Source organism: Monodelphis domestica, chromosome 3 (genome assembly GCF_027887165.1).
Source record: "Monodelphis domestica isolate mMonDom1 chromosome 3, mMonDom1.pri, whole genome shotgun sequence".
NCBI classification, from domain to species: Eukaryota; Metazoa; Chordata; class Mammalia; order Didelphimorphia; family Didelphidae; genus Monodelphis; species Monodelphis domestica.
The window spans coordinates 357,460,375-357,472,724 of NC_077229.1; the positions used below are offsets into that span (position 1 = coordinate 357,460,375).

General features: G+C 31.0%; 1 protein-coding gene across 2 annotated transcripts in view; it reads left to right on the top strand.

Moving 5' to 3' along the window:
* The window catches only part of CDH9 (cadherin 9), a 259,796-nt gene that overhangs the window by 205,742 nt on the left and 41,704 nt on the right, over nt 1-12,350 (top strand). For both annotated transcript variants that reach the window (XM_001374806.4, XM_056824262.1), the window contains exons 3-4: nt 6,120-6,414; nt 11,740-11,859. In XM_001374806.4, coding sequence (XP_001374843.1) covers nt 6,120-6,414; nt 11,740-11,859 — 415 coding nt within the window. The remainder of the gene's footprint in view (nt 1-6,119; nt 6,415-11,739; nt 11,860-12,350) is intronic.

Below are 12,350 nucleotides of genomic sequence, written 5' to 3' on the forward strand. Positions count from 1 at the left end.
GTGGGTTGTACTCCATGGAGTTTTGATCACAAATTTCAGGCACATTAACGTGCAGGATACTTGGTAATATGTTTCCATACTTTAATTTGTTGATTTAGTAGATACCTCTTTTTCTGTTATAGTGTATCTTCACATTTTATCACACAAAATTTTTATTCTAGTTTTCCTTCTTTTAATCATAACTCTGCTTTTTCTTTCTTATTCATTAATGATTCTTATTTAAAGCTTTATTACATCATATCTTACCTTTATTTCCTGATGGGTAGACTTTTGTAATAGACAGGTAATGTTTCCCTAACTTATTTCTTCTTTTCCAAATCTTTCATTCCTAAAGACTACATAGTGATATTCTTAAAGCAAAAATGTGAACATGATACTCTTCTCATAAAGTTTATATTAATTCATTTTCTTTAAGTTAAAATATCAATTCCTAAAACCTGGATTTATAGGATCACTCAATCTGCCATCAACTTGTCTTTCTAAAGTTATCTCATATTATCCTCTTTTATGCATTATAAATTTCTGCCAAAGAATCCTGCTTATGTACTATATATTCTATTACCCACCTCTGTGCATTTATATTACTTGTTTACAATATTTTTGATGTTACTACTCAATGGAATTTTATTCACTTTTTGATGATACCTCTAAAAAGTATTATATTTATTCAAGATTCTCCTCAGGTTTCATCTCTGAAGTCTTTTCTGGTTCTCTTCCATCTTCCCCAATCTCAGTACCATTGCTCCTTGCCTCCTCAAATCACCCTGTTGTCAGTTATTTGTTTCATTATGTTTACATGTTTTGTCTTGGTATAATATAAACACTTTAAGGGTATGGGCTACTTCAGTGTTTTATTTATATTCCCAACAATTAGCACATCACATTGTACAGAGAAAGTACATTTAGGAACAGAGAAATTAATGTGGATTTGATTAAACTCTTTTTAAACAAGTTACTTTAAAATTGATATTTTTAATATGACTATTTCTTTACTTTATTACTACAAAAACATCCTTATAATCTTGCCTCTGAAACTTCACTCTCATCTTTTTCCAATCTTTAGAAGGCCATCTCTCATCTCTCTCTTCTAAAGTATTACCCATTTTTCAAAGTGCAATTCAAATGCCATGTCCTCCATTTATCTTGTTTTTTCCCACTGCCAAGTTCTTCCTATTTCTCTCATTGCATTTAGCACATTTGGCCTTGTACTAGATTGTCATTTCCTAGACAGACAGCAAAATGACTTATTCATTTTTGTATCCTTAACAATACCTAGTACTGTGCCTAACAAGTGCTAAATTCTCTATTATTGTTTGTCAATTGTACATTAAATGAATTAGTTGACAAGCAATTTTGTGATTAGAAATTAATTTCTTTCATGGTACATTATTATGCAAAGAATATTTAGATAAAGCCAAAACAATATTAGTAAAGAAGCTATCTTTTTTATATCATAGGGAGGATAAATATAATTAGGAAGCCATTTTATGTAGTGAATCCTATTGTCAAGGGCTATGAATCAAACTTGTTACTTGTCCTATTTATACTGTACTGTATTTATGATTGATGAAGTAATAGGCTAAACTATTTTTTTTCAGAGACAGAGAATCTCCACAAATACCCATTGGGAAGGTATTATATATGTGTCTGACAGAAGATTCATAATAGCTAGGGCTTCTTAACCTAGGGCCTCGTAGATGATAAGTCTTTTCATACTAGTAAATCTCAGTTTGCCACTAGAGCAAAGAGATTTAAATGTCTATCCCATGAAAGCTACTGGTGATTGTACAGACATTTTTGCACAAGAAAAACCTCCCCTGACACTAATGGGATTTTTTTGGTACAATGTTGCGCTTACTTAAGAATTGAAATGATTGAAGTAAGGTCACAAAATCAAAGAATCTGAATTGGAAGAGATATCATGGGCCATCTAATCCAACCCATTCCAAAACAGGAATTCCTGCCACATCCTACTTGACAACTGGTCATTCAAACCTCACTTTGAAATCTTCAGTTAGAGAAAACTCATTTCTTTCCTAGGTAGCCTATTTCAGTTTTGGTTTGTTCTCATTCTTAAGAAGTGTTTTCTTATATAAAGCTTAAATTTTTCTTTTCCACTTCTATGTATTGTTGTTAGTATTATCCTCAGCAAACTTAAAGAAATCTAATTAGAATTCCCAATTCACTGCTTTTAAAATTAAAGAAAGTTAAGAGTTGGAAGGAATCTAGCACAATCTATAACTGAAAAAGAGTCCACACATTTGAAAAGCAATCATTCTTTTAAAATATTTATTTAAATATTTTTAATGTTTACCTGATATATTTTCTTTCTCTCCCCCCTCCCAGAGCAAACAAACAATTCCACTAGGTTATACAAAAGTTGTTATCACTTGATACCTATTTCCATATTATTCACTTTTGCAATAGAGCAAACTTTTGAAACCAAAACGTCAAATCAGGTATCCATATAAACAAGTAATAAGTCATATTCTTCTCTTATGTGTTTCTACTCCCATAGTTCTTTCTCTGGATGTGGATATCATTTTTTTTCTCATAAGTCCCTCAGAATTGCCCTGGGTCATTGCATTTTACATTGGATATTTTCATAACTTTTCTCTTTCTGTATTCAATGTTCTCTTGGTTCTGCTCATTTTACTCTCCATCAGTTCATGGAGGTTCTTCCAGTTCATATAGAAATCCTCTAGTTCATCATTCCTTACAGCACAATAGTATTCCATCACCGTCACATAACAAAAATTAATCATTCTCAAATTGCTTGATGACTTTTGATGAGAGAACCTACTACTCCCTGAGGCATCCTGTTTTTCTTTTTCTATTTATAATATTTTTCATGGTTACATGATTCATGATTTCCCTCTCCCTCTTTGCTCCCCACTCCCAAAGGCAACAAGAAATTCTAGTGGGTTATACATATATCATTATTAAAAACCTATTTCCATGGTATTCATATTTGCAGTAGAGTGATATTTTAACATTAAAAACCAAATCATATCCCTACCAAACTATATGACCAATCATATATTTTTCTTCTGTGTTTTTGTTCCCACAGTTCTTTCTTTTGATGTAGATAGCATTCTTTTTATAATTTCATCTGAACTGTCCTGGGTCATTTCATTGCTGCTATGATCAAAGTCTATTACATGTGATTGTGCCATAATGTATTAGTCTCTGTGTATAACATTCTCCTGGTTCTGCTGCTTTCATTCTGTATCATTTCCTGGAGATCTTTCAAGTTAACAAAGAATCCCCCAGTCCATCATTCCTTTCAGCACAGTAGTATTCCATCACCATCAGATACCACAATTTGTTCAACTGCTCCCCAATTGATGGATACCTCCTCATTTTCTAATTTTTTTTTACCACCACAAAGAGCAAGGCTATATTTTTGTACAAGTTTTTTTCTTTATTATCTTTTCTATCCCATTTTTCTTAAGAATAGCTCTAATTGCCAGATCCCTACCTCCAACATCATGTTTTTATTTACCTTTTAAAACTAAACTTCAATTCATTGCTCCTATGATGATACTTCTAATTTAAACTAGAATCAATTGAATTTTCCCTTATTGTACTATTCATAGTGCATCACCATTCTTGGAGCCCCTTTTAAGATACTCTTAAGCTCATCAATGCATTTTCTATAAAAATTGTCATATACTTTAAAGATATGATCTGAGGAAGGCAGAGTATACCTCACAAATATTGAGAATTCTATGTAGTGTAGTGAATATGATCAGGAAGACCAAAGTTTAAATTTTTCCACAGATACTTTTAGGTAGTGTCACTCTGGGCAAGCCATTTAATCCCTCCTACCTCAGTTGTCTCATCTCTAAATTGGGCACAGTATCTAGCACCTAACAGGATTGTTAGAAGAAAAAAATGAAACAATATTTATAAAGTTCTTTGCAAAATATGATACAATATAATTTAGTTATTATTGTTTTAATTTCTCAAATTTTTTCCATCCCTATAATCATCATTCATATATCTCTGTAGGCTACTAAAGCCAATGGATTTTTTAGAAGAAATTAAAAACTAAAATAAAAACCTTTTCTTTGAACAAATCTTCTCTATAATATACTTGTGAAGTTGATTTTTTGAAGTCACGTATAAGATATTTTTTTATCTCTGTTAAGTTTTTTCTTATAATCAGTTTAGGATTCCTGGTTACTCAGACACTTATGGAAATAGAAGCAAAATATATAATATGTTCAAAGCACCTTGAAAATATTAAAATACAACATAAGTGTTAATTATCTTCAAGATTATTATTAGTCATCATATATGTTGATTACTTGCCCAGCTTTGAGTCATCTGTACATTAAATAGATATGTAAGTGACACCTTCATACAACTCAATAAAAAGATGTTAAATAGCACAAGAGGAAACACCAATCTCTGGACAACTACAATGGTGATCACCTTCTGAATTGATCTGTTGTATTAGTATCTAATCAACAGCTCTAAACTTTTTCCCATAAAAATATCAGGGAGCATTTATCAACTGCCTGGCTAAAATCTAAAACAAGTATATTGATAAGGATTTCTGTCATCTTTCATTTTGAAATACAGTTATTTTGGAATGATTTGCTCTCAAAGTAATGGGGACTCTGTGATAATTTCTACTTTTTCTCAATGTTCACTTACATCTGTTCTTTCTTTTCTCAATACTGAAAGTCAATGTCACTGGAAAATTCTTCATAATGGTGATTATGTCTACCCTGTTGTTTCTTCAAAAGGCTGAACATTTCAAATTTCTTTTAGCATTTCTAAATGAAATGGATTTGGCAATATTCAACATGGTGTACTATAGTATCTTTTGTTTCTCAATGACTTTCCTAACAGGTAGTCTTAGAAAATTAGTAAAATGAACTAGAACATGTCTGACAATGATAAAATATAAAGGGATTACCATCTACCATTTCCTGGACATTAAATTTCTCTTAAACCTGCTTATAATAACATTAGATGTATTTACTGGCATATCACTTTCTTAACTTATTTAGCTCAAATTCCCTAATATTCTTATTTTCCTTTCAGAAAATACTCTGAAATAATTTTAGTCACTGAAATGTAAGATACTCTGGACTCACACATTCACTTGGGAAGTAGAAAGAGGAAGTAGGGGGGAAAGATAGAAGGATAGACAGACTGAAAGATAGAGACAGAGAGAAAGGCAGGAAGTAAGGGGAAGAGAGAGGAGAAGAGAGAGGGACAGCCAGACAAAGACAGAGGAATGATTAAACCCCTGCCCTTGGGAAGAGTCTAGACGACTCCTGAGAACATTGAGGGAGGCAAAATATCTGTTCAAAATAGATAGGGATTCTTCTCTAAATCATGATTACTTAGAACAATGCAGTGATTTGAATTGATTGTTTTCTTTTAATCACTACAGCAAGATTATTTAACTCATGGACAAAGCTTATAATGTGTCAATTTCTTTAACATGTTGACTAGTAAGAATAATATATATTGAAACTTATCTGCACATATATGATAATGAAATCAGATACCAGTTTTCTTTATAAAATAACCAAATAATGTGAGATAAAAATAAGATATCACATTAAATTTTTATTTGAGGCAAAGGCAGGCCATGACATGAGACAGTATAAATAAAATTTTGAATTATATAATTTTGACACCAAAATTTAAAAACTGAAGGAAGTTCTTAAAGTTATATGCAATTCTCTTTAAAAGCACCAGGACTTTTTATACAAAGAAGGAAAATGTTATCTGACTCTGTCTGTCATCTATCCATTTATAAAGCTGTAGAACAGAAGACCTTTCTAATCTTTAATCAGAAGGGTTCTTGGGAATTTTGAATTTACTTGAACGATATCTCATGTTTACTGTCATTTTATTTTAATGCTACTTTCTTATCATGTATATACCCTCATGGCTTTATCCATTTGTTTAGTGATTTTTTAGTTTGACAGTCTGAAATTTGTAATTTTTCCAACCATAAGACAGAAAGAAGATAACCATTGCTGACCCCAATTATAGTTAAGATTTGAACAGACATACTTATGTATCAAATGATTTGGTTCATAATGACAATAGATATATTTATGTATTTTTCTTTTTCTATTTCCCTGAAGCTACACACAGACCAAGATAAAGGCGATGGAAATTTAAAATACATATTAACAGGAGATGGGGCTGGCAGTCTGTTCATTATAGATGAAAATACAGGTGATATTCATGCTGCAAAGAAATTAGACAGAGAAGAAAAATCCCTGTATGTGCTACGTGCCAAGGCTATAGACAGGAAGACTGGAAGACAAGTGGAGCCTGAATCTGAATTCATCATTAAAATCCATGATATCAATGACAATGAACCAAAATTTACAAAAGACTTATATACTGCCAGTGTTCCAGAAATGTCTGGGGTCGGTAGGTATACATTATTCTCATACATAATTTAAAATTCTTTAGTTAAAGTAATCATATTTTATAGTAAGTGTGATCATCATTTGTAATGATAAATAGATACAAATGATGTTGTAGCTATTTGATTTCTTATTTCCTAAAATTCAACCTATATTAAATGCTTTCTTCCACAATGTAACATTTGTAATGTCTGTTCAAACATGCAAACAAACAAGGGGAATGAAAACTAATTTCATTAGTATCTGTTATTCTCAGTGAAGAATCTCTTTCTACCAATATAGATTAACACTTGAGATAATACAAGGGGGCATAATGTATAGCACACTGGGTCTAGAGTTCAAATAATCTGCCTCAGACATTTATTAGTAGTGTAAATCTGGGCAAAACACTTCTTAGCTTCCTCAATTTTCTTAACTCTAAAATAGGGAAAATAATGGCATCTACTTCTCAGGTCAGGTTCTTTGAGAGGATCAAATGAGATAATAATTGTAAAATGCTTAGCATAGTGACCAACACATAGGAATATAGGTATGTAAAATCATCATCATATGCACATGCATGCACACACACAAGAACAAACTAGGTTCCCACTTATTATATTGCTTTAATACAAATAGGGATTTAGGTCTAGTTCAAAGGAATGAAAAAGAATATACATAAAGTTCTAGAAGGTTTTTTTGGGGGGAAAACTGGGCATTTTTTTCCTATTACATTTTGTTTTCTAATACTTTACACATTTTAATTTGCATACAAATACTTCATCTCCTTTAACTTTAATAAATCTATGAAGTAAACTATTTTCCTTATAGTAGTGGGGTAGAAAATAAATTGTATTATTCTAAAATCAGAATAGGCTAAAACATCTTGTTTCAAAAGAAAACAAGAAATAAACAAAAATGCTTAATATACAATGCCATGGAAAATCCTCCAGTTTCACAAAAAGACTCATGGACAACATTCCTGATCTTTTGCAGAAAAGGAGTCTAAATTAATAAAGAAAACCCTTGTGACACATTTTAGAAAGTTCATCCGGACCCTTAATACAATTGTTGTCAAGGGCCTAATCTTTAAGATTGCTTCACTGACTCTGAGTAGGATCAGGCATTGAAGTATTAATTATGTCAGCTGGAGAACCAGAGATGTTGAAGTTTAAAGATTTCTTAGAAGTCCTAAGACCCATTTCTTGAGGATATAGTCTTGTTCCTGAAAAAAAATGCTTTTTCTCTACAGTAAAAACCAAAATAAGAAGTTTTCCAATAAAATGCTATGGGTTTCTTTTTTATGGGTTACCTCCCCTTAAATTCAGGAATAGGTTATAGAAAATTACCTTCTATGAACTGTTAAGCCTTGTTACAAATTCTAAGTTTCTCTATTTTTTTCCAAGACTACATGGTTGTTTCAGTGTTCTTTCTTAAGGTATCATTTTGATTGCTTGTTCTTTCTTCTATTGCCACTCAAAAGGAATCTTCCTCTTCATTTACTGTCACCATCATTATCATAGTGTGGGAATTGAATTTATGATTTCATTATGTTATGGAATGGAAACTCCTTTGACCAGAGCTGAACAATAACTGCTCTGCAATTTAAAGTCATAAAGAATTCTTTACATCACTGAGCATTTGCCTAGATTCATTCAACTGTTATGTGTTAGGAACAGATATTAAAAAAAAAAAACTGACACCATATCTAGGTTTCTATCCACTGTGCTAAGTTTTTCCATAAGACCACTTAAACACAAAATAATTAACCTTAATTCATAATATCCCTAAATTTTTAATGTTGAATTACAGTATATTCTTAAGTTTTAATATAGACAAAGGGCATGCAATATTTCAGGTGGTTAGGATGGAGACTCTGAATATTTATTTTCCAAAGACACATTATGAAGATTAATCTTTTTTGCTCAGTGATTATTGTTCAAATCAAGGCCCATTTATGCATTGTAAATGTAGTAGGGATAGGGTAAAATATGATGAGAGACTGGGTGAAAAGAGGGAGCTAAGCAAAAAAAGAGAATATACAGAAAAAAGTTATATATCACTTTACATTGATTCCTAACATACATTACCAGTTATAAGAAGATAGCTATAGCAATATTAGGGCAATGTAAATATTAATAGAATTGTATGTTAATTGAGCAATATAGACAAACATTTCAAGGAAGTGTTGTCCTCAGACACAAGTTTGTATAATCCAGATATCCCAGTTTATAGGCTATGATCATCATCAATGTAAATATGTTTCTACCTAAAAAATCCATGACCATGTAAAAGAAATTAACAGAATTATCATCTGTAATTAAATAGATGATTTTCACAGAAATAATGATTTGTATAATTTCATTTGTGAGGACTTATAGGGAATTGGAAATTTATTACTGTATGAATACTATCACTTCTCAGTGCTGTAGACTTTTCTCTTAGGTAAAATGAACAGAGACCATTCTACTTAGACAAAGATATTCTCTTAATTCTGAAATCCCTATACCAATTTCAAACACTCAGTTTAAAATAATTAATATTAATAATAGTAATAATATGATTGCAATGTTCCAAAGTATAAAGATGTAGTACCAAGTATAATGAACCTATAATTCAATGCCCTAAATTTTTGGTACAGAGTAGTCAAATAATGACTATTTCTTGAATTGACTTGAATAAACTAGGCATAGAAAAAAAGAGAGAGAATATAGTCTACAGGCATATTCCTGTTCTCAGACATTATCTCTGGAAAGTAGCCCTTATTTAGCATATGAAGTCATAGTAAATTTAATTTATATTTTCAATGTGAAAAAGAAAACTATTTTTCCATAGCAGACCTGTAACTAACCTGAGACAAGAACATTTGTGAAAACTATTAAATAATGATTTAAAGTTTGAGGTTGGCCCATTCAACTTTCACTTTATTTTAGTTCAACAAGTGGAATGTTTTAAGTAGTAAGAAATCCATATACCTAAAAATTGATAGACATAGTATGAGAACATTGATATAAAGCAATTTTCTGAGATTATTCAAGCTAAAACCACTTAAATATTTTCTCATTATCTTTGTAAAATATTCAGGTCATTCAAAAACAATCAGTGTTTTCTACAGTGTAAATAAGATATGAAACTCAGAAAGCTTGCTTATTTCTCCTCTATTTTAGAATACCGTTTATTTTTTTTTTGTTATATTTGTTGTATTGTTTTAATTTTAGGAGCTTAATAAAGTTTTCTAAGTCTTCTGTATTATGACCCAGTAATATCCAACATGTAAGGCTTTTCACCATATCTTAGATAAATGAATTCATCTAATATAGTGAAACATTTCATATATCTCTTATTTCATTCAGTACTAGTCTCTTTCAAATAGGAATGATTTTCTTCCATTTTCAGGGCACTGGTTTTTATTCTCTTGTGGGCTGAGAAGCTAAATGATTTATTTTTTAATTTTGAACTTAGCTTAAGGGTTTGCAATTTTTTATTCTATGAAGTTTCTTCTTCTCAACTTCCTTTTCACAATGCTACATTTAAGACATTAAAGAGATCATTAATTTTGTTGGCAAAATATTATTTCTGAGCCTTTAGAAAATGACCCATTTTGTGTTATTTGCATGCAGTCTTAGGGGCAGTGAAGAAAAAGAAAAAGAAAAAAGAAAGAGAGAGAGCAAGAGAGATAAAATGAGAGAGAAAGTGAAAGAGAGAAAGAAAGGAAGAAAGAGAGAGAGGGGGGGAGGGAGGAAGGGAAGAAGGAAGGAAGGGAGAAAGAAAGAAAGAAAGAAAGAAAGAAAGAAAGAAAGAAAGAAAGAAAGAAAGAAAGAAAGAAAGAAAGAAAGAAAGAAAGAAAGAAAGAAAGAAAGAAAGAAAGAAAGAAAGAAAGAAAGAAAGAAAGAAAGAAAGAAAGAAAGAAAGAAAGAAAGAAAGAAAGAAAGAAAGAAAGAAAGAAAGAAAGAAAGAAAGAAAGAAACCGAGAGAAAGGAAAAGAGATAAAATGAGGAAGAAAGGAAGAAAGAGAAAGGAAGTGAGGGAGGGGGAGGAAGGAAGGAAGGAAGGAAGGAAGGAAGGAAGGAAGGAAGGAAGGAAGGAAGGAAGGAAGGAAGGAAACCAGTTAAAATTGGGATAATTCTATCTTTACAATAACCATGAGATCTAGGTAGAATCATTAACTTGTTTTAATATATGATTTAATTAGTTTAGGAAAACATTGGTGAGGAACTACTTCTTAAAAGGGACACAGTTTAAGTGGCCCTTTTAGGGACCACTTCACTGAAATGATTCTTGATTTTTTAATAACTATTAGATATAGCCTCTATCTCTACTTCATGGTAAAAAGACTGATCTTCAGACAAGCAACTCACCATGAGGTCATATTCAAAAAACATATTATTGTATTATTGCATCCTTATCAAAAATTCTCTTCACTACCCTATACTTCTCTATTCTATTTAAACTGGGATGTGAAGAGAACAATTTATTAAGCATTTTCTCTGTGTGAGGTACTATGCTAAGTGCCTTACAAATATTTGTTTGTTTCTCACAAACTCTGTGAAGTAGATATTGTTATTATGCTAATTTTGTAGGTGAGGCAACTGAGGCATCCAGAAGCTAGTGTCACATAGCTAATAAGTGTTTAAACTTGGGTTTTCCTCACTCCATGTACATTACTCTAGTCACTCTGATAAGTAGTTTTGTTTTCTACATAAGCTGAGTAACAAAGATAGACATAAAATATTTCATAGTTACATACACATGATAACACACACAACAAAGAAAATATATAAAATCTTTTATTTCCAAGCCTTTCATTATTTGATTCATAACAAAGACATGGTTCCTTTGTGTCTCATTCCATTAGCAAAGAATGGTTAAATTTATACAAATAAGTAACAGCAGGAGGGCTATAAGTATACCCTTCAGTATTTAGTATTTATCTTCAGTTAGCAATAATTACTTTATATGAAAATTACACATATACTGTATTCAGTATATGTAAAAAGTAAAATCTTCTCCCTTCAAAGTACGTCAAAAAGATTAAAAATGTGGTAGACTTAAATCACATTACATCCTTCTGTATAGTAAAATCTTATTATTCAATATATATTTAGAGACATAAAATTAAAATAAAAGAGTTTAAATGAATAAAAATAGATGGAGAAAAGAAGAGCCGAGATATCCTTATTGGTTTACCAAACACATTTTTCACTAGAATGAATAGTAGTATTTGTCAAAGACTGGTCTTAATCCCTTCCTGATTTAATGTTTATTGATCACAGACTACCAAAACAAGACTTTCTATTTCATCATTTGTGTTTTAGCATGTATATATCTGTTGTGGGTAATTTTTCTTTAGGTACATCTGTTATCCAAGTTTTGGCAACAGATGCAGATGATGCCAATTATGGAAATAGTGCCAAAATAGTGTATAGCATACTCCAAGGACAGCCATACTTTTCAGTGGACCCAGAATCTGGTAAGAAAATAATATTTGGATATTATGGCTAATGTAATAATTTTAGAAACAGAAGGAAAATTAATTCCATTTTTTGTATCTTATATTTTTTAACAATTCAAAGAATGTTCATATTGTTAAAAAACACTAATTATATGACTTTAACTATTTTCATAACATTAAGAATGTGATGGGGGTGGTGTCTTCTTCCTTAAAAAGAAAAGCACATTGCTTTTAAAATGCTATTCTATTGTGCTAGATTATAAAACCCAAAGTTTAAAAGAGCTTTATTCAAAAAATTAAAACATGAGGCAATCTAAGAAAGAGACAAACCCTGAAGCTTGTGGCAGTTTTTCAAATGAAACAGAATATTTGGCTGAAAGATCTGCATTGACTGAAAAACTTATCAAAAGGATAATTAAATTGATTTAGCAAAGACCATATAGTGAACAATGGAATATGAGAAAGCTTCTATTCTGGAAATTACATTAAATTGATCCTGGATCAAAAAG